The sequence below is a fragment of the Sardina pilchardus genome, chromosome 11, assembly GCF_963854185.1.
Source record: "Sardina pilchardus chromosome 11, fSarPil1.1, whole genome shotgun sequence".
In the NCBI taxonomy this organism is placed as follows: domain Eukaryota; kingdom Metazoa; phylum Chordata; class Actinopteri; order Clupeiformes; family Clupeidae; genus Sardina; species Sardina pilchardus.
In genome coordinates this window covers 6,946,699-6,969,573 of record NC_085004.1, presented here as the reverse complement: position 1 = coordinate 6,969,573, position 22,875 = coordinate 6,946,699, and the positions used below count along the sequence as shown (strand labels likewise).

Here is a 22,875-nt window from a genome sequence, read left to right as displayed (position 1 = left end):
GATGACATCCACATTTTTACATTGAGGTGCTCTGGGACATACCACTGATGAACCTAGGCAACCCTTCACGTCAGTTTAAGAATTCGGCAATCGAGGGCAACGCCGCCAAACTCAAAGCAGCTTCGCGTCTTGGCCAAACTTTGGCGCTTTGACCTGAGGGCGAGTGGTCGCGTCTCCTGCCGGGAAGCTGTCGCGGCGCGTCGGAGCAAGCACACTTCGCACTTTCCCATCGGGGAAATGCATTCTAGTTATTTTTTTTATTGCATTGACCCAAAACAGAAAAAGACAAAAACTGTAATGTCTGGACGAGGAAGATTACAGTTTTTCTTAGTCGCTTTGGTACATTTCTCAGATCAGAATTGAAATTCTCAAAACTACCTGTTCAATCTTCAGATCATTGTGTCACTTCAAAAAAGCAGTTTCTCATTCCTTTGATCAAGTTGCAAATGTTTTGATACATCCATGCAAATTATCATGTACAATTCTCAGCTGAATCGTCTCACCCCCCAGTCATTGGGAAACACATAGTATTCCATTATTCTTTATTATCTTCCAAGAAAAAGTCACAGATTACAGATATTTACATTCAATTTTATTATACATATGCTACAGCTTTTTGGCCACAGTGATATACTAGTTAGAAACATACAAGAAGCTATGAAACTATGAAATTGTCATCCTGACAATTTCACTGCATTCTCTGACAATTTCACTGCATTCTTTACTTTGGTAATTATATGCATGTGACAAATAAACCTTGTATCCTTGTACAATTCAGTGCTGTTTGAGGAAAGGTACCTGAAAGTACTTATATTTCCGCTCTTTCATCCTCCGATACTCACATCTTCCAGTACTCACATCCTCCGATTCTCACATCCTCCGGTTGCTCTGCACTCCCATCCTCTAGTGGTGTCTGCAAGATAGAATTTATTATTATAGAAAAGCACTCAGAGAGCGCAGACCTCGCAGACCTGTATTGTTCTTCCTTGGTGGTCATACATTTGAACCTAAACTATTCAGATCGCCACCACATGGCCATGCCATGCCATTACACTGCTAAGCGAAAAAGATAAACACCTTCGGAATCCCGACGGTGATATGATCACTCCCAAAATGTAATCATTTCGTCCTTGGGTCATTTCTGACCTTCCCTGAAAATGTAATCGAAATCCATCCATTACTATTTGAGTTATCTTGATAACAAACAGACAGACGAACAAACAAACAAACAGACGCCGGTCCCAGATGAAAACATAACCTCCTTGGTGATAATAAGATAGTACTTTTTAATAAGGTAGTATTTATTGTTATATTAAGGTAGTATTTATTACTAAGTATTTATAGCAAGGCAGTATTTATTGTAAGCTATATGTATTGTTATAAGGTATATTTATTGTTATGGTAAGGTAGTATTTATTGGTGAGGTACTGTTATACGGTCTCCCTGTGCAACATAGTTTGATAGTCCTCGCTTGTCGTTTGCGTTCTTTTGCAATAACTTTTGAGCTCCCTTGCAAAGTCAAGAGCATTGCGAGAGAATGCGAAGGGGGCTCTAGAAATGAATGTCCATTTCTTAAAAGATAATTTCCACTATGGTCCTTTGGGAGATGAAAATGTGATCTAATTAAGTACATATTCTGTGATTAATTAATCATTCATTGCATATATTTTGCTGTGAAAGTATTTTAAATATTTCAATTTAAATGAATCATTGAATAATCAGCGTTAGTGACATTAAAGTTAAAAACTCTTCTATTTGTTTTCACTGTTCAAATAATGGCCATAGCAATTTATAATATGACCTAATATTCTAAGGACATAAATTCCGGGAAGAAGTATAACTTGTGGATTCAATGAAAATAAATGAACACTTCCCTCAATGTCAACACTATTTCTTTGCACTGATGTGGTACTTCACAAATTCCTTGCTGCAGACATTGCAGAGGACTTTATTTTAATCAACACCATCAGGCATTTTTGTAAAGAAAATGTTCCAATCAATGATCTAGGCAGCACATTCTCTTCTCTCTCCTTCATTTTACCGTCTAATGGTGACTGACTAGAACGGTTCTGGGTCAAAGATCATACGGATTCAATTAATCTGTGTAACTTTTTTCTATTTTTTCTCAAAAGAATGAATCGAAATGAATTAATTATTTTCACAGCCCTAGTCTTTAGCAATGACTTGGCTACCATTTCGTGGCTTCCACTAACAAAAGAAATAGTTTGCCACACAGATAGAACTTGATAGTTGCAGGTGTTGCATTGCAACGTTAGCCTAGAAATCTAGACGCCCCTAGCGGCAGCAAATGTAATTTGGCTGGTGGGGCAGTCTAGCAACGCTCCGTAGAGCTTAGGAGCTGAGAACTGGAAAATCAAGCAGGCCAATCACAGACTGTATAGAGTCGGTGGGTGGGCTTAACATAATGGTGACTGACATGCGACCAGAAGTTGCGACAGTAACGCATCCTGTTATTTGAAAACAAGAAGATGATTCGTTTAGCGTTAACCTATTGCGTGGAGAGGGAAGGTTACGCATCCTGCTACTTGAAAACAAGAAGATGATTCGTTTAGCGTTATCCTATTGCGGGGAGGGAATTTGAAAGACAACTGTTTATCCCACCCCTCTGATTGAGCCCTGTCTACGGTGAGTGTCCAGACCCTACATCTTGATGTGGGTCTGGCTCGTCAGGCTATTGCAACATCATACTAGCTGAGTTTCACTTTCAATGAAATTCCATTGCAATAAGCAAACGGATTTGTTTTGGAGTGATATGAAAGACGTGAATTAAAAGCACGAAACCCGTTGTCATTGACAGCAGTCATTATATAGATTTAACAGAACTCCGAACGTTGGGAAGGTCCATTCATGTGAATGGGACTCCCTGCAGCACTGTGAAGAGCCGTATAATAAACTATGGAATAATTGTCAAGTATAAAGTTACACAGTTTCACCTGTAGGGGGAGCCAGTAGATAAGGAAGGTTTGCGCCCTATATTGGGAAGGAAGGTCACTTGCACAGCTGTATCAAAGATCCTTGATTACTTACTTGATTAGCCTACTCGCTCCGCTTTAACCCTCTCTGGCTGTATGGTCTGCTGGTTGGGCACAGACTGGACTTCTGGCGGTCACTATGTTACTGTCACATCTGAAAAGACAAGAGTTGCAATCCACACTTAACTGCCTTGACCAGGAAACCCTTCATTCTGAACGCACCAGAAAATCCCCAGCAGTTCTGTGAGATGTGTCAATGAGCCGTAATTAGGAAACAGGCTGCCCTTTATTCGTCCCTAATCTGTTGGCATGCAGCAGCCAACCCCTCTAATTAGACCGTAATCTGTGCTCAAATCTAATAATCTCCTGAAAATTCACTAAAAACATTAAGGATGTCTAATGGTGCTTTGGGATGAGCAGCAGAGAACATCTGTTATGGTTATTGTTATGGTTATGGCTATTGCATTTAGCAGCCTTCATCCTCCTGCCATCTGGAAATACAAAGGTATTTGAGTCTGTATCAGCAGATATAGAGACAGTTTCTATCCACAAGCCATCAGATGCTGAACTTCCACTTCACTCCCTCATATGTTCAGTTGTGTTCAGTTGGCACCTCCTCAATGTTTTTTTTGCATTTGCCACTTTATTTCTTTTTTTTTTTTTTTTTTGATCTTCTTGTTTTTCTAATACTCATCCATTCTATTAATGAATAACTCTCTATATGGTGGGCATTTAATCACCGGGGCCTACCTAAATTTCCCTACATGTGAATGCTGGAATGTAGGCTGGGTGAACCCTGCCTGAACTTCCAGGGAATTTGAATTTCGCCCGGCAGCTCAGGCTGGAAACCAGCAGATCTTTTCCCTCCGTTTACTGCCAGAACCTTTGGCTCCAATCAGAAGCGGCCATACTCTAATCCTGGCACGCTATTGGCCGGTGACGTGACGATAATGAAACTTAAGCGACACGTAGTGCAGTAGAAACAAAGCGCATTCTCGCCAGACTAATGTTCAACCTTAAAAAATTGAGTTTAGTATGGTGAAAACCAGACTAGCTGGAATGAGTTGTTGAATCCAATCCTTTGTTACTCCATCTATTCCATGACATGCACAACAGACAGACTGAGGAAGTCATTTGTACCCAGGGCCATACAACTGTACAATGCTTCACTGAAGGGAAAAGGAGAGTTGGACTTCTAGTATATCTGCACCTCCACCCTCTTATACACTTACATGGCATGGCTTACATGTCTACCCTCATGTCGAACTCTTATATTATTACTATGTTAAGTTTATTTGAATTGTCCATATATTTATACTAGTACTGTTATTATTATTACTATGCTTACATGTTGTACTGTACATATTTATTGCTGGTCACTAGAATTTAATCTTGCACTGTTGCACTGTTGGACTTATTTGCACTACCAACTTGACACACACCTCATACTGGATCACAGTACCAATCCTCAGTACATTCATGCACATCTTATCTATAGTATTTTACTGCTCCTTTAGTCATGTTGATTTGTTGATTTGCTTTTTATTTTCCTGTCTACATTGTATTGTATGTTGTGTGTGGTGTCTTAAGCTGCTGGGACCTTGAATTTCCCCTTGGGGATCAATAAAGTATCTATCTATCCATCTATCTATCTATCTATCTAGCCTATGCCCATTTCTAGCCACCAGGGGGCGACCTGTGTCCTTAAAAATAACCTATGTGCCTTTTCCCCAATGTGAACACGTTGTTCCAGAACTTATTTTACAGTTATTTCCTGCCCTGCACATAGAGTAGTCTACTATAACTCTTGCAAAATGTTCTGGGCGACGAAAAAATCAGATACATTAAATTAAGAAAAAGTTGAATAATTTAATATGCAGTCATATAGACTTCAATCAGACGACCTAATTAAACTTGAGACCAGTAGGCCTACACTAACTTTTGTAATAGCAAAAGTGAACTAACTTTTGTTGCAGTGTCCCTAGCTGTTACTGTGTAGCCTACTGTAGGCTGTTCTTTCATGTACATTCACATTGCCACCGGTGGCCCTTACGCCCACCACTCTTCGCCTTGCCCCTCCCCAATGTTAGGGTCTCCCGGAAAACGCAACTCACAGGTCGGCAGAAATATGAGCATGACTCGCGTCACAAGTCAGAGGATTTCGAGAGGAAGTCGGGATTTGAAGAAATATAGCAAATAATTAACCGGGAGACACAGTTGTATTTGACGTGTGTTTGAAATTTGTCATCATATGACAAATAGGCTGGGCTATTGCTACAATGTAACATTTATGGCTGTCTAATGTTAGTTGATGAACTAACTCGTTAGCGGATGTGCAGATCTGACCTGGCTTGTTGAAGAAGACGCCGTTTACCACAGAGAAGCGTTAGCCAGCTAGCTAGTTTCCAGTAACTTTTTGATGTGGTCTTACTCTTGTTAAGACTAATACCTTCTATTGAGGAATATCGTTAACGGGAGAAAGTTTGGGGACTGAATCGGATTTTTCTAGGTGTGACTGTACATTGAAAATGCCAAGGACGTTACCTGTTTCTGCCTGAAAAAGTCATGGAAGTAACAGTACAAGTCGCTTGAAAAGTTTCCTCGAGCGAAAATGAGACATACGTGGGTTAGCGGGGGTTGCTACGTTAGGTAGCAAGATTGCGAAGGCAACGTTAGCTCTCTTGGCACGGGGCTAATATTTGACTTGTGAAGTTAGACTGACATGTTCACTTGTCGAAAGAATAACGGTATTAGGTCGATAGCATTTTAGGCGTTGGTACTTCAGCCGATTTAACGGCGAGTTTCTTGGTGTAGTTAGATAGGATTAAATTGTCTTAAATTATGCGCGATTCAAACTCGAATTTCGGTGTTCTTCACAGAACGTGCAAATTGCTTGTCTTATTCTGCTTCGTGTACATATCTGCCACTTTAGTTTACTATGCCAAGTCCGTTAACTTTCGACTCGCATTTCTGCAGAATCATCAAAGTCATATTAAAACAGAGCATAAATTCGAGGCGAAAGACGATGGTGCGTCTGAGTATATAGTCACACTAGGGTCCAATATCTCCGAGCCCTCCGAGCCGGGGCACAAGACTCTGGGACAGTGCCCCGACCCCTCGCCTCTTCTGGGTAAGTGCACAGACGGTCATTTTTTTGTTTAGATAAAATAATTTGAAAATGTGTCCTGGCTGTGCGCCTAGGCAGGGGCAAACAGAGTTAACACACCCTCCTCTGACTTATATTTCGGTTAACAAGTCACATGTTTTTCCATCAGCAGCGACGTACCGTTGGTAATGGCTCTGGGCTAAAACCTTGCGTAATTACTTATGCATGTTCAACTTGTTCACTTTGCGCAATTACTTATGCATGTTCAACTTCATTGTAGTCTCGGAAACCGATGTATTTCGGATTGTGTATTAAAAATTGTATGTTCTGCTTCGACTACAGACTGCCTTTGGTACTGTGTGAGAGGGATTTTGTTAGTTGGTTGTCACACACACACACACACACACACACACACACACACACAGATGTTTATGCAGCTGGGAACAACGTTGTTAACGTGTGTGTGTGTGTGTGTGTGTGTGTGTGTGTGTGTGCATGAGCACTGTTGGGGTCCGTTGAATAACTTAATAGCACCAAGTGACATCGTGCTCATAGTCACACACACTACAGGGCAGAAGTGTTATAATTTAATTCATACCTGCTGAAGTGTGTACACGTGTAACATGAGCAGGGGTTGTAACTAGATGCACCTTCTTTTATACTGCTGATCATTACATGGTTTGTTGTACTAGTGACACACACACACACACACACACACACACACACACTTGTGTGGATTTCCTGATGGCAGACAGTGTGATGTAAATTGTCTGCTTTACTTCTCTTTCTCTCTCCCCTCTTCTCTCTTTGCCTCTCTCCTCTTCCCTTCTCTCTTGATCTCTCCCTCTCTCCCCTTCTCTCTTCCTCTCTCCCTCTCCCCTCTTTTCTCTTTCTCTCTCCCTCTCCCCTCTTCTCTCTCTCTCTTTTCCCCTCTCCTCTTCTCTCTTTCTCTCTTCCTCTCTCCCTCTCCCCTCTTTTCTCTTTCTCTCTCCCTCTCCCCTCTTTTCTCTCTCTCTTTTCCCCTCTCCTCTTCTCTCTTTCTCTCTCCTCTTCTCTCTGTCCCTCTCCCCTCTTCTCTCTTTCTCTCTCCTCGTCTCTCTGTCCCTCTCCCCTCTTTTCTCTTTATTTCTCTCTCTCCCCTCTTCTCTCTCTCTCTCCCCCTCCCAGTGGGGCCATTGCGGATCGAGTTCTCGTCTCCGGTGAGCCTGGAGACGGTGCGGCATGAGAACGCTGCGCTGCGTGAGGGGGGGCGCTACTCGCCGCCGGACTGTGTGGCGCTGCAGAAGGTAGCCATCATCATCCCGTTCCGCAGTCGCGACGAGCACCTCAAGTTCTGGCTCTACTACCTGCACCCCATCCTGCGCAGGCAACAGCTAGACTACGGCGTCTACATCATCAATCAGGTACACACATACACACACACACACACACACTAAAAGCATTATCCTCAATCAGACGCTACCAACATACAGAGTGGAGCACATGTATTTGATACCATGCTAAAGTTGCCTAAAAAGAGGAATATAAAATCATCATTTGACAATTGATCTTAATGCCTTAATTAAAAGAAAAATAAGTCAAAATCACACCAATTTTCTTTGTGATTGAAGAGTGTATCGTAAATGAATAAATGTTCTTCCTTAAATGCTAGGGGGCATAAGTATTTGAACCCTGTGTTCCTATGTTAAATTCCCATAGGAGCAGGAGGATATGTTTTTATTTTTTAAAGGCCAGCTATTTCATGGATCCAGGATATTATGCATCCTGATAAAGTTCCCTTGGCCTTTGGAATTAAAATAGCCCCACATCATCATTCACTATAGCTAGAGATTGGCATGGTGTTTTTTCCAGTTTGCCTCTTAGCCTGTTTGATTGGCATTGAGCTCAATGAGCATCAAACAGCACTCGTTCACGTGATATGCTTTGGGACATTTCTGCGACGAGCAGGCTACTCCGCGAGAAGTTCAGGATGGTTGAACGTGGACTAAATGTTTTCCTGGGGCACAGTACCCTGTTAGTAAACTGAATTGTTTGGCTTTCCGATGGATGGGATGTTATGATGTAGCCGTAATGTTAGCCTAGCCTACTACCTCAGAACGTATGGGCTGCTGCCTGCTGCAGGCGCCGCTTGTCACTTCTAGTAGCTAGCTAGTTTTCTAGTAGCCTGAAACGTAATCTTAATGTAGCTTATAAGTCCTGAATATAGAGGCTAAACCAGGATATGATGCAACTTAGTGAAGACTTTTCAGAAAACAATTTCAACGATCGCTGGCTGTTGTGCTTTTAGAATGTGGAAGTAGGCCTAATTGTCGTGACATCACTGATCACGTTGCAGTGGCACTGAAAATCCAGCTGTGGCGCTGCGCCACAGCTGCGACGTCAGTGTAACAAGGGGGATCCAAAAGACGCGCCGACATCTGTATACAACTCGTCAGGTCTTCTGCTGATAAAAAAGGACATTTACAACATTGTGTTTTGAACTCAACACATAACGCATAATTAAAAATCACTAGGTCCGACATGATGCTTTTTTATACATGAAATGTTTCAATGGCAAATGTTGATAAGGACGTTCATTTATGTTTCTTCATGAGCCCCTAACATAATCCCACTATAGCTTTTAGAATCAACTTCAGACACCATAAATAACAGACAACATTTCTATATTTCTATATTTTTAAACGTTATACAGGATACGTCATCCATGTGTAGCCACAGAATGCCCATCTCCGAAATAACACTTCTGCGTGGGATGGTCTTGTGTTTCCTCTTGTATCGGGATTGCCACTTCCCCCCCTCTGTCATCTGTCTTGCCTCCTCTGGTTGCAATTGCATGAATGAGATGTCCTCGTGAAGTCAACTGTCAGCGATTTCCGGTGAACGAGGATCGAGGGTGGAATGAAGGACCGATAAATCCTTACATGAGAGTCACCCCCAGTCCTGTCTCTACTGCAGCTCCACCCCTTTCTGTCTCTTGCTGCTTCAGCTGTCTGCAGCTTGGAAATATTGTAGATAAAGTAGCATAGTTGGCTAGCTTGTCAGTGTCTACTGGTTGGACTCGTAGATAAAGTAGAATAGTTGGCTAGCTTGTCAATGTCTACTGGTTGGACTCGTAGATAAAGTAGCATAGTTGGCTAGCTTGTCAGTGTCTACTGGTTGGACTCTTCAGTGTCCCCACGTGTGCTTCAATTTCAAGGTAATACTTTTTCTCCCTGGGACAGGCCCTTTTGAGTCTTGGAAAACGTTGGTATTGAGATGATCGGTCAACTTGAATTAAGAGTTTTAAACAAATTTGCTCAGTGGGCTAATGATAGGAACCGGATTTAATAACCAGAGTTCCCACGGGTCATGAGATTTCTGGAATATCATGACATTTTGGAGAGTCAATTCCAGACGTGGAAGGTCAGGGAATTTGTATCACTTTTGCAGTGTTTCCACTAGAGTTTTCCAGCAGTGGTGCTACAGCAGGGTCCGTCAAGCAAACCCATAGCAGCAGTTAAAGGCAGGAGGCGTTTGTTGCTTAGGCAACTGCATGGGTGCAGCCCTACTATTGAGTAATGAGTAATGCCAGTTGCATATGGCTATGGAATAATGAGTAATGCCAGTTGCATATGGCTATAGTCCTACTATTGAATAATGAGTAATGCCAGTTGCATATGGCTGTAGGCGTACTATTGATTGATTGATATTGTTGTATGTCCTGTTGAGATTTAATCATAAAAGGTTTCCCTCTAAATCGCACGCACACACTGTTAATCTTTAACAGGTGTCATTGTGAGTTCAGTCTCTGTACCCCTCCCTCATCATACACACCTTATGCACACACACACACACACACACACACACAATTGCGCACACACAGACACATGCATACAGTACTCTCACATTCCAACACACACCACACCTGGACACACACTCTAGATGGTGATGACTTGAAGGTGTGTGTGTGTGTGTGTGTGTGTGTGTGTGTGTGTGTGTGTGTGTGTGTGTGTGTGTGTGTAGGGCCTTGCTCCCTGAACTCTAAGCTCTCTCATCTCTTTGTTTGAGTCTCTGTCTTTTTTTTTTATTTCTCAACGTGGACCACAGGGATTCCACGTCCGTTAAAATGACGTGTCGCAGAGTGTGTTTGGACCTCAGTGTGTTTGTGTTGTGACGTTTGTGTTGGTCGGCGTTATGTCGCGAGTGTGTTTGGACCTCAGTGTGTTTGTGTTGGCTTGTATTATGTCCAAAATGCGGTTCCATTTTGAGGCCTGATTTCCAAACCTCCAGTGGCTGTTCGAGTCGGCCGCTCTGCCAAACATACGTCTGGTTCTCAAGGCTCTCCTATTTAGAACCCTAGAACCTCTGCTGAGTTTCAGTGACTGGGGGAAAGGCCCTGATACAGAGGGGTGTGTTGACGGTGTGTGTGTGAGGGGTAAGTTGATGTTAAACAAGCTTACTGTCGAGCTGCTTTGAATTTTGTCGTCACACAGATCCAAGTCCAGCTACTGGGTCAGCTACAGAGAGGAAACAGTTGACTAGACCACGTACAACTATCTGTAGTGAAACCCATCTCAGTCAATAATTACCTACACACGTATCTCGCTCACTGTGTGTGTGTGTGTGTGAGAGAGAGAGAGAGTGAGTGAGTGTGTGTATCTATCTGACGGGCTGGACATCTCAGACACTGTTTCTGGCTGGTGATGTTTAGTGAGTGATGAGTCCAGTTGTGGGTGTGGATTGTGTGTATCGGACACAGGGGTTACTTTTATCTTCCTTGTTTGCTACCAGTAATTCCGTGGAACTATCTGGCACAACTATCTGGCACACATCTGGTCATAGGTTAGATTAGATTAGATTAGACTCAACTTTATTGTCATTGCACAGAGTACAAAGACAAGGAAATGCAGTTTATGTCTCACCAGAAGTACAATAAGCAGAGAAATGCAGTGTGATATTGACAGCATAGACAGGACATCTTTTGAGTGTCCGCAAAAATGTTTGTAATTCATAACAGTCTCCCTCAGACAAGAAAGATGTCAGGCCAGTCAGCGATGAGAGGGGGAGATGAAACCAAAACTTATTGTAATGAACAGAAGCAGCAACACCTGCAAGTTACGTTTACAGATGCAGAAGTCAATTTACGGCAAAGGACATTATTTCCTGACTGTTGGCGGTTTATTGTCGGTTTGTACCGTTAAGCCGAAGTAGGAAGTAACGTCTGAATCTCTGATCAATGTGATTTGATACGACTGAACCGATGATTTCAGAGTTAGTGCCCGTCACCATGCAAATGTTCCAAACGTTTGGAGTTTGGATTTCTCAAGGCTGCTCTGGTCACAGCAGACTGCAGGCATTAAGTTGTAGCATTCTGGCGATCAATGTGGTGTTTGTGCTGGTTCTGGAAAGCCACTGATTAAACAAACACACACACACACACACACACACACACACACACACACACACACACACACACACACCTGTAAAGACAAGTGTGACAGAAAGACATGTGAAATCTAGTGTTTGCATGATTTAGACTTGCCTGTCTAGGCTGATGTAATGTTGCCTAAAGGGGACAGAGGAGACTGAAGCAGGTTTGACTGAAAAGAGTGTGTGTGTTCTCTGAAGCAGGGTTTTACTGAAAAGAGTGTGTGTTTTCTCTGTCAGTCTGGTGGTCTGGTGTATATGGATGGGTTTTGTCTGATGGATCATGGATCTGTCATGTAAAAATTCCATATGTCAAGGACAGGCCCACACTTGCATAACCCCCACAGACCTCGTGTGTGTGTGTGTGTGTGTGTGTGTGTGTGTGTGTGTGTGTGTGTGTGTGTGTGTGTGTGTGTGTGTGTGTGTGTGTGTGTGTGTGTGTGTGTGTGTGTGTGTGTGTGTTTTTGTGTGTGTGTGTGTGTGTGTGTGTGTGAACTGAGGAGTTGTAGACTTCACCCATGCTCCCTTGAGTGTGTTTAAGCCTCCCTGTGTTATAGTGAGTGGGTTTAAGCCTCCCCGCGCTATTGTGTGTGTGTTTTAAGCCTCCCCGTGCTATAGTGTGTGTGTGTTTAAGCCTCCCTGTGCTATAGTGTGTGTGTGTTTAAGCCAAGGGGGTAGCGAATTCCCGGAAGTAGAAACACCTATGGAGCTGGTGATATCAAAGCTTGGCTAACCCCATAGGACGCCCATTCATTGTAACATGTAACATGTGTTCTGTGTCGTCGTTGTAACTTCTGTATTTTCTACATAAGGAGTCGAAGGCAAAACCAATTAATCACTTTCTCGTGCATAACATTGTTTTGCCGTAATGAAGTGTAGCTAGCAAGTCAGTTGAATGGTAGCTAACCTTCAACGTCGCACAGTAGGGAGATAACCGTAATGTATTTAGGAGTGCCTTGTGCAAATATAAACCCCAGTATTTAGCAGTGCCGTATGGAAATGCGGACCCCAGTATTTAGCAGTGCCGTGTGCAAATTCGGACCCCAGTATTTAGCAGTGCCGTGTGCAAATTCGGACCCCAGTATTTAGCAGTGCCGTGTGCAAATTCGGACCCGAGTATTTAGCAGTGCTGTGTGCAAATTCGGACCTCAGTATTTAGCAGTGCCGGGTGCAGAGCCTCTCTCTGCCCACATGTATTCGCTGGATGATTTGAGCAATCCCTGAACGACACCCAAATCTGCTAAGGTCGAACAGAACTATGATTCCTACTTCCTCAGTAATCATATTTTTTCCACCTCTCAACAAAATGCAGATTCATGTGCAAGTTGCTTCAAAGAAGTACTGCATATTTTTTTATTACCACCACACAAGGGATTTAGTTTTTATGTTTGCCTATCTTAGCATAAGCATGTTAGCAGGAATCCCATTCTCTGTCTATAGACTTAGCTAACAGTAACAGAAACCTTTTGTATGTGGCGGCCGGTATTGAATCTGTGGCGCAAAGCCACACATTAGTCTGTGTGGGAAATCATAGTAGCTTTACTAAGGAACAGGCTGCAGAGCATCTTAACTAAGGAACAGGCTGCATAGTGCCTTAACTAAGGAACAGGCTCCATAGTGTCTTCACTAAGGAACAAAACTATGATTGCCATCGTAGTGACTTAACTAAGGAACAGGCCACAACAAATCTGTTTCTAGTGGAGGGATGGAGAGAATGTTCCCAGGTGTTTAAAGAACAGTAATTTAAAAAGTTTACAGTCTTCAAAGGTTGTTAGTTTGGAAAGCTTCCAGGTGTTTAAAGAACAGTAATTTGAAAAGTTAAGCCTTGAAAGGTCATTAGTTTGGAAAGCTTCCAGGTGTTTACAGAACAGTGATTTGAAAAGTTAAGTCTTTAAAGGACGTTAGTATAGAAAGCTCCCAGTTGTTTAAAGAATGCTGCTTTTGAAATGTAATAGTCTTCAAAGGACATTGGTTTGGGAAGTTCTAAGGTTTGGAAGAGCTCCCAATCGTTTAAGAAAGTTAGCAGTTGTCTAAAGCATGTTCACAGAGGGAGAGGGAGAGAGAGAGAGAGGGAGGGAGGGAGAGAGAAAGAAAGAGAGAGGGAGAGAGAGGGGGAGAGGGAGAGAGAGAGCGAGAGAGAACACAGAGATAAGAGGCCTGGAAACAAACAAACGGCACATAGAGGACCCAGCCAGAGGCAGAGTGGCACCCAAGACAGCACTGGGGGGGGGGGGCATACACACACACACACACACACACACACACACACACACACACACACACGTAGAGACCCATACACAGAGCAGCTTATTTTATTGTATTAGCCTATCTTCAAAATGTATTTGAAACCACAAACAGCAAAGATCTTCGTCTGTTGGGTCTCGTGAGAGGATCGTGAATATGAGTTAGTTTGGCATGCCGATTGTTGACAGGTTTACAAAAGAAGACATGGCCGTGGTGTAGTAGGGTACATGGCCGTGGTGTAGTAGGGTACAGTAGGGTACATGGCCGTGGTGTAGTAGGGTACAGTAGGGTACATGGCCGTGGTGTAGTAGGGTACATGGCCGTGGTGTAGTAGGGTACATGACCGTGGTGTAGTAGGGTACATGGCCGTGGTGTAGTAGGGTACAGTAGGGTACATGGCCGTGGTGTAGTAGGGTACATGGCCGTGGTGTAGTAGGGTACATGACCGTGGTGTAGTAGGGTACATGGCCGTGGTGTAGTAGGGTACAGTAGGGTACATGGCCGTGGTGTAGTAGGGTACATGGCCGTGGTGTAGTAGGGTACATGGCCGTGGTGTAGTAGGGTACATGGCCGCATGAAGAAGACATGACCGTGGTGTAGTAGGGTACATGGCCGTGGTGTAGTAGGGTACAGTAGGGTACATGGCCGTGGTGTAGTAGGGTACATGGCCGTGGTGTAGTAGGGTACAGTAGGGTACATGGCCGTGGTGTAGTAGGGTACATGGCCGTGGTGTAGTAGGGTACAGTAGGGTACATGGCCGTGGTGTAGTAGGGTACATGGCCGTGGTGTAGTAGGGTACATGGCCGTGGTGTAGTAGGGTACATGACCATGGTGTAGTAGGGTACATGGCCGCATGAAGGCAGAAGGAAAAACAGCCCGGTACTGTGTAGTTCTAGATTATAGCGCTTGTCTCTCCAGTCAGTAGTTTGAACTTTGGTCCGAAAACGCCTTATGAAGCATTTCTGTTCTGTCTGTCTCTCACACACACACACACACACACACACACACACACACAAACAAATATGTAGAAAGTCTTGTTGCAGCAGCCACTTGCCAGTGTTTATATAGTGAGAGAGGTCTGGAGTGTTTCTGAGTGCTGTTGTGTGTGTGTGTGTGTGTGTATGTGTGACAGCTGAGGCTGGAATGGAGTGAATCCTCCTGGAGCCTCAACACATGAGAACATGCCACCTTACAGACATGCTGCTCCAATCAGACCAAACACATGCACGCACTCACGCAGAGCCAATGGTTTGTGTGATTTCTGCCGTCATTGCTGCTGTGATTTCTTCTGATTCTGACATAACAAGTGTGTATGCAGGGGCGTGCGGCCATTGACTGCGTTCATTTTTTAAAATATTACTTATTTGTTAACGCTATTGAAAAACACGCAGCGTTCGTTAAGATGAATTTCCTTTCCCTGCTCTCCCTCTCTGTCATTCACGCACCCTTCACACACACACACACACACACACACACACACACACACACACACTCACACACGTGTGTGTGTGTGTGTGTGTGCGCGCTTTACATATTGTTAAAAAATCATGAAATAAATAAATTCACATTATGTGAAAGCAAAGTGATAAAAAGTCAGACATGAGGCGACCACCACACATTGCCTTCTAATCTAATTACTCTTTAGAAAGAGAATCATTGTCTTTTTTTGAATACCTTAACTTAAATGGTTGCAACTAAATCTTATTCTTCAAATGCCTGCCTTCCAATTTCACATATCCTGACAACATAACACCTTATGATTGTAGGTAAATTTGTAACCTGTCAAAGACAAAGATTAGCAGCAAAACTTGATATAAAAAGAAATCCTAAATGCTACATGTAGCATATTGTAGTGTGTTGGACTACTATTGCCACCTATTGGCCTTTCTTGGGGTCCAACATCACAAACAAGGCCTGTGTCGTGTGCAAACACTCCAAAAAGTAAACCGGTTTCCTATCGATCGATCAACATAGTGTCGTATAGAGTCGCATGCACGAGTCTAAAAAAGTTCAGGCTCAGGATTTTTTTTTGCTTTAATCCCTGTGTATGATTTCATCTGATTCCTTCATAACAAGTGTATTTCTGTCCTTCACTCTTCCTTCCCCACTTCCGTGTGTGTGTGTGAGGGATGGAAATGTTTTGTCCATCTGCCACTGTGGCAGGTAGATTTTAAAATCTACCAGTCACTCAACATTTTTACCAGCCAATATATCTTCAACCATTTCATACATTATACAGTACTGCCAAGTAGGGATGTAACGGTATGAAAATTTAACCCCACAGTTATAGTGACCAAAATTATCACAGTTTTCGGTAGGCTATTGTTGCGGTATTGTGTTCAATGTGTTAAGAAAGCACTGATAGGCCTACACAAGCTAAAATAGTTTTTAAAAAGTGTGACCGTGTCTATTACATTACAAAAATATAGGCTAAACCTTATTGCCTTAAGCGGGATACAGATCATTCAGAGCAGTGGCAATCCTAGTCTCTGCTCAACCCTCCACACGCACAGAAAATGGCTTGTCTTGTTTCTACTTCATATTTGAATTCATACATTTTATATATTTTGTTAACAATTTATAGCATTTTAGGATCTGCATAATTACTCAAAATATTCACTAATTTGAATACTTCATGTTGACTTGTCTTAATGATATTTCAGGGGTGGTGAGGAAGTCTAATTGAGTGCCTGTCACTTTAAGAAGTACAAGAACATAATTAGGTTTCATTCGGTTTTAGAAAAATAGTCACGCATAGTTCAAGGACACACGTTTTCATTAAATAACATGAATGTTCAAAAAACTAAGAAGGTGAGGAAAATATTTCTGGCGTCATAGAAAAGATAGTGTCTTGAAATGTACCATGACTCGGAGTTTGGTGTATCTGTTATATATCCAATGTATTTCCTACCTACACGTATTAACTGGTAACCTCGTTGTAAGGGTATACAATGGTTGTAGGCTATCTAGCTGCCACCTTAACTGGAACTGGAGCAGGCTAGGCTCTTATGGCTACTGACGCAATGATGAGAGCCAACATTCTAAGGCGCTCCGTTCCAGAATGTTTGTTGTGATCGTCATGTCCATGCTATCTATCGATGTTGAGGATACTGTATTGATACAAGGCGTGTGTTCTTATCTCTGTGGCGACTGCTAATATTCTGATGAAATAAATAACTTGAAGTAGAGGTAGTTGCTTACTCGCCACAGTGGCGGGTGTGATGACATATTTCACCCACCAGCGAGCAAAAATACACGCATTTGGCGGGTGGCTAATTTCCATCCCTGGTGTGTGTGTGTGTGTGTGTGTGGTGGGTCGGGATGGGTTCCTGTGTGTGTGTTTGTTGCACAGGTGCCTCTCTGACAATCTTCTCTTTCTTTCTCTCTCCCTTCTTTCTATCTCTTCTCTCTGCTGCCTATCACTCTTTCTCTCACTCTTTTCTCTCTGTATCCTATCTCATTATCTCTCTCCTCTCTCTCTCTGCTTTTCTCCTCTCTCTCTTTCCTCTCTTCCTCTTTCTCTCACTCTTTTCTCTCGGTATCTCATTATCTCTTTCCCTCTCTATCGCCCCCTTTCCACTTGTATTTTCTGTGTGAGTGTGTTTCTTGCTTCTTGTTCAGGTTCTTCTTTCTCTCTTTCATAGGTCTCATCTTCCTGATGCATTAGTTCCATCCTCCCTCTTTTCTTTAGTGTGTGTGTGTGTGTGTGTGTGTGTGTGTGTGTGTGTGTGTGTGTGTGTGTGTGTGTGTGTGTGTGTGTGTGTGTGTGTGTGTGTGTGTGTGTGTGTGCATCAGATTAAGCGGTAAGGTGAGCTTAGTCTTTGTGAGCTGTGAAAGACAGTTGCTGGGATGGGCAGGATGCTCCAGTGTAGGCACAGCAGTGAACTGCAGCAGATGAATGGCCCAGGCAGTTTAAAATAAGAAGACGTGCTGTGGAATGTGCTATAGAGTTCACCACATGATGTATTCTGTTTGTTTGTTTGTTGCTTTAGCTTAGCACACTTTGCTTAGAGAAGCTCCCTGGCAATATAATGGGTATTCCTAAGTGTAAGTATATAGCAATAGCAAGCTAAGAACTGTTGCAGCCAGGCCTTATATTTGGCGGACATTGGCCATTTCCCCCCAGTTTTCAGATTTCCTCTGATGGTTATTTCTTCCCTTGTACCCATACTTGTGGACTGTACGTTTGTCATGACAGAATCAGGCTGTGAGTTTTAATGCAGGCTATGAGGTTTGATGCAGGCTATGAGGTTTGATGCAGGCTATGAGTTTTAATGCGGGCTATGAGGTTTAATGCAGGCTATGAGTTAATGGGCTGTGAGGCTTTTGTCTGCATGTCTTCGGTTAGATAGATTAGATTCAACTTTATTGCCGTTGCACAAGTAAGGACAACAAGTACAACGAAATGCAGTTCAGCATCTTATCAGTAGTGCAGTCATTAAAAAGTGCTCATTTTCTTTAAAGCAGTACATAAAAAACCATAGAACACAATGCAGTATGATCCATTATGCAAATAAAGTGCTTTGAGTTCTGAATGATCAGACAGTCCACATACTGTAGTCGATATTACAGAGACAGGATCAGTACGGTCATATAAAATGCTTAGGTTGCTTGTTGAGCTGCATTAGTAAAGTGCATAGTGATCAGGGGTAGTCAGACAGTCCATAGTCCATATATCATATAAGCAGAAAGAGAATACAGTACAATCAGATACAAAAAAGTGCGTTGTTGAGGTGCATTAGTAAAGTCCATAGTGACAGGGGTAGTCTCAGAGTCCATAGTCCATATATAATGTAAACAGAACAATGCAGTATGATCATATACAGTAAAGTGCATAGCAGAGGTGTGGACTCGAGTCATGTGACTTGGACTCGAGTCAGACTCGAGTCATGAATTTGATGACTTTAGACTCGACTTGACAAAATATAAAAAGACTTGCAACTCGACTTGGACTTTAACATCAATGACTCGGACTTTCACTTGGACTTGCGCCTATTGACTTGTAAAGACTTGCTACTTCCCATAAAAAAACGAAAGACAAAAAGATAAAATGTAGACACGGACTGATCTATCTATATTTATGTGTGTGCGCCTGTGCGTGAGAGAATGCGCGTATTCGGCACAAAATCCAATCAAATCACTTACTGTAGATTGTTTTGATTCGACAGCGGCCAACCACGCGGAACAAGATAGACAACACGCAGGGCCAGACAACGAACGTGAATGCGCCAGCAAAATGATACCTAAGATTATTTCGTTAATTCGTTTGCCTACAAAAATTACGTGGAGACCAACAAGAAACGACTGACTGTGTCGAACTTGTTAAATTCCTCCCATCTTCATCCTAGCCTGCTTTTGACATGCCTGGTAGGCTACTATGAAACAAAACTGGTAGCCTACCCTACTGATTCTGGTGTCTAATTGATGGATTTAACCACGATTAGGATTAGGCTTTTAAAAGGTGGAACATTTTCACCTCAAACATGCGCTGTATCATATAGCCACTGCGTCTTTTTGTGTACATTCACATTAAATCCATTCCACTAACATTATCAGGAGGAGAATAGGCTACTATAACGTTTTATTTTGAGCACTGGTTGTTACTCATTGGATACATATCAAACTCCATGTCATGGTAGAGTAAGTTAAGCACCCACCCAATTAAACATGACCAAGGAAAAAGTGAACAGGACAACAATGCCATGCCACGGTAGCCTACCTAAATCATAGAAGTTAACATTGCAAGATATTTTCTATGACATCAGAAATATTTTCTTTACCTTGTCAGTTTTTTGAACATTCATTTTATTTAATGAAAACATATATCCTTGAACTATGTGACTATTTTTCTAACCGAATGAAACCTAATTACGTTCGCGTACTTCTTAAAGTGACAGGCACTCAATTAGACATACACACCACCCTGTAATATCATTAAAGACAAGTGTAATCAATATGAAGTATTCAAATTACTGAATATTTTTAGCTATAAGTAATTATGCAGATCCTAAAATGCTATAAATTGTTAACAAAATATGTCAAGTTTATGAATTCAAAATATGAAATAGACACAAGACACACCATTTTCTGTGTGTGTGGACTGGAGGTTTGAGCAGAGACTAGGATTGCCACTGCTGTGAGTTATCTGTATCCCCCTTATGGCAATACGGCTTTGCCTATTTTTGTAATGTAATAAACATGGTCACACGTTTTAAAACTATTTCAGCTTGTGTAGGCCTATCAGTGGTTTCTTAACAAATTGAGCACATATGTTAACACATAGGGCCTATATTTCATTGAGAATGTGCTAGAGATACCATTTGACATTTCTGCTAGACAGATTTGCATCTCAATCTAATCTCTTCAGCACACACAAATTCAATTGACAAAATACCTGTTTCACTCGATTTTTAAAAAGACTCGAAAGTCAGACCGTAGGACTTGGGACTTGACTTGAGACTTATTGGCCTTTGACTTGGACTTGACTCGGGACTTGCCTGTCTTGACTCGGGACTTGACTCGGGACTTGAGGGCAATGAATTGAGACTAACTTGTGACTTGCCAAACAATGACTTTGTCCCACCTCTGGTGCATAGTGATAGTGTAAGGGGGAGGGGGTGGCATAGGGGCTAGCGGTGGGTATAATGGAGTGGTGAGTATGTTGTTTATCTGACCTAGCAACAGTAACACATGCTCGCACACACATGCACTCCCCCCCCCCCCCCCTTTTATTGTTTACTTTATTGCAAGTAATTTCCTGCTCCATTTGAATGTTCCTCTTTCTCATTCCTAAGGGACAGGTGACGTGTGTGTGTGTGTGTGTGTGTGTGTGTGTGTGTGTGTGTGTGTGTGTGTGTGTGTGTGTGTGTGTGTGTGTGTGTGTGTGTGTGTGTGTGTGTGTGTGTGTGTGTGTGTGTGTGTGTGTGTGTGTGTGTGTGTGTGTGTGTGTGTGTGTGTGTGTGTGTGTGTGTGTGTGTGTGTGTGTGTGTGTGTGTGTGTGTGTGTGTGTGTGTGTGTGTGCGCGCGCGTAGCCAGCTGTTGTCTCTCTTTTTATTGTGTGGTGTTTTTATGGTGTAGTCTTTTTGTGTGTCATAAGTGTGTTTGTTGTCATTGGTTTTCTGATGTCTAAGTATAATCTCTGTGTGTGTGTGTGTGTGTGTGTCTAGGCAGGTGATGAGACGTTTAACCGGGCGAAGCTGCTGAACGTGGGCTATGTGGAGGCGCTGAAGGAGTACGACTACGACTGCTTCGTGTTCAGCGACGTGGACCTCATCCCCATGGACGACCGCAACATCTACCGCTGCTACAGCCAGCCCAGACACCTGTCCGTCTCCATGGACAAGTTCGGCTTCAGGTAACACACACACACACACACACACACACACACACACACACACCGCTGCTACAGCCAGCCTAGACACCTCTCCGTGTCCTTGGACAAGTTTGGCTTCAGGTAACACACACAGCCAGTCATGATACAGGTTTGGCTTCAGGTAACATACCACACTACATGGACTACATGCTTCTAGAACAAACCAGGATGAAAGTTGTGTGTGTGTGTGGGGGGGGTAACAATATGTTCCCGTGTGTGTGTGTGTGTGTGTGTGTAGTAAGAAGAGAATCAGACAGGAGCAGACTGTTGGTTGGCGTTACCATGGCTTCTGGGTTGAAAGCATAGTCCACATCTGTTATGGCCTATGAAGCTCAACCTGTCTGACCAGTTTTGCCAAGCGTGTGTGTCCATCCTTGTTGGTGGTGTGTTGCGTGTGTGAGCTGTGAGGGTGTGGCGGATGATACTTCCCTGAGGCAATAGTAATTGCTCTGTGTGTGCTGACGTGGGATTTATCAGAGTTCTTAAACCCGTTCTACACGCACGGCTGATGGCATTAGCTAACTGTAATTACTGCTGTAATTAACACACACAAATTTCAGTAGTGCTGGTAGTTATTGTAAACAGACGCAAACATTCACGGCCAACGTGTTTACTCAAAACAGATCCATTTGAATTCTCCCTGCATATTTGAGGAGAATTACCTTCTCAAACTGCTCGCAAGCGCTCGGCTTACGAATTTGAGCACAGCGCAAGCGCTCGGCTTTGTTTACGAATTTGAGCGCAGTTCAGGTTTGCTGGTGACGACCCTTACCACCTCACAAGCCTGTGATGACAAAGAGTAGAACTGCTACCAAACAAACTGCACAGGAGTATCTGTTGTTACCTCTGGGCTAGTCCGAATGTCTCTTGGATGGTCTGAATCTTTTGAATGTTTCAATGTAAATACAAAACCTGCTACTACTTGCCACAGCGCCAAACCACCTGTGCGTGTGTGTGTGTGTGTGTGTGTGTGTGTGTGTGTGTGTGTGAGAGAGAGAGACTGTGTGAGGAGACTTACCGGAAAGGAAGGGTAGGCCTTGCCGTCGGTTCTATGAGGTTCCAGTGGGTCAGTGTGATGTGGTGGTGGTGTGTGAGTGTGTGTTTTCTCAGCGAGATCCAGGCTGGAACGTCGAGCCGCCTGCTATCTTTTTCCTGACTGACCAAGTTGTCTGTGTCCACTGTAGTGTGTGTGTCCTGGTGAGGAGGGTGGAGTTGATCTATAGTTCTGCTCATCCGGTCGGTCTTGTTTATACAAAGCTGTGTGTGTGTGTGTGTGTGTGTGTGTGTGTGTGTGTGTGTGTGTGTGTGTGTGTGTGAGTGAGAGAGAGAGAGAGACCGAGAGAAAGGGAAACACAACTTGAACATAGAATAAAGATACTCCTGTGTGTATGTGTATAGACTAGAGAGAGAGAGAGTCCTTCCTGATGTGAGTGGTTAGCAGTGTTAACAATGAGTGTGTCAGAGGCATCTGGATGCAATTTAAAGCCTCTCTCACTCTTTCTCTTTGCTTCCCTCCCTTCCTCTCTCTCACTGCCTATGATTATCTCTCTTTCTCTCTCCCTTCCTCTCTTTCTCTCTCTCTCCCTCCCTCTCTCTCGCTCTCCCTTTCTCTCTCTCTCCCTCCCTCTCTCCCTCTCTCTTTCTCTCTCTCTCTCCCCCTCTTTCACTCTCTCTCTCTCTCTCTCTCTCTCCCTCTCCCTCCCTCTCTACCCCAGAGAGAGAGAGAGAGAGGGTCTTCCTCTAGGCGTGTGTGT

General features: G+C 43.2%; 1 protein-coding gene and 1 long non-coding RNA gene across 2 annotated transcripts in view; one reads left to right on the top strand and one right to left on the bottom strand.

Moving 5' to 3' along the window:
- LOC134095356 (uncharacterized) lies at nt 1-22,315 on the bottom strand. The gene is made up of 3 exons (XR_009940561.1): nt 22,140-22,315; nt 3,049-3,147; nt 1-913 (listed from the first exon to the last, which is right to left on the bottom strand). It is a non-coding gene; the product is annotated as an uncharacterized LOC134095356 (long non-coding RNA).
- The window catches only part of b4galt1l (DP-Gal:betaGlcNAc beta 1,4- galactosyltransferase, polypeptide 1, like), a 30,098-nt gene continuing 12,329 nt past the window's right edge, over nt 5,107-22,875 (top strand). Inside the window, exons 1-3 of the mRNA XM_062548812.1 lie at nt 5,107-6,123; nt 7,267-7,502; nt 20,916-21,103. Coding sequence (XP_062404796.1) covers nt 5,835-6,123; nt 7,267-7,502; nt 20,916-21,103 — 713 coding nt within the window. The 5' untranslated portion in view covers nt 5,107-5,834. The remainder of the gene's footprint in view (nt 6,124-7,266; nt 7,503-20,915; nt 21,104-22,875) is intronic.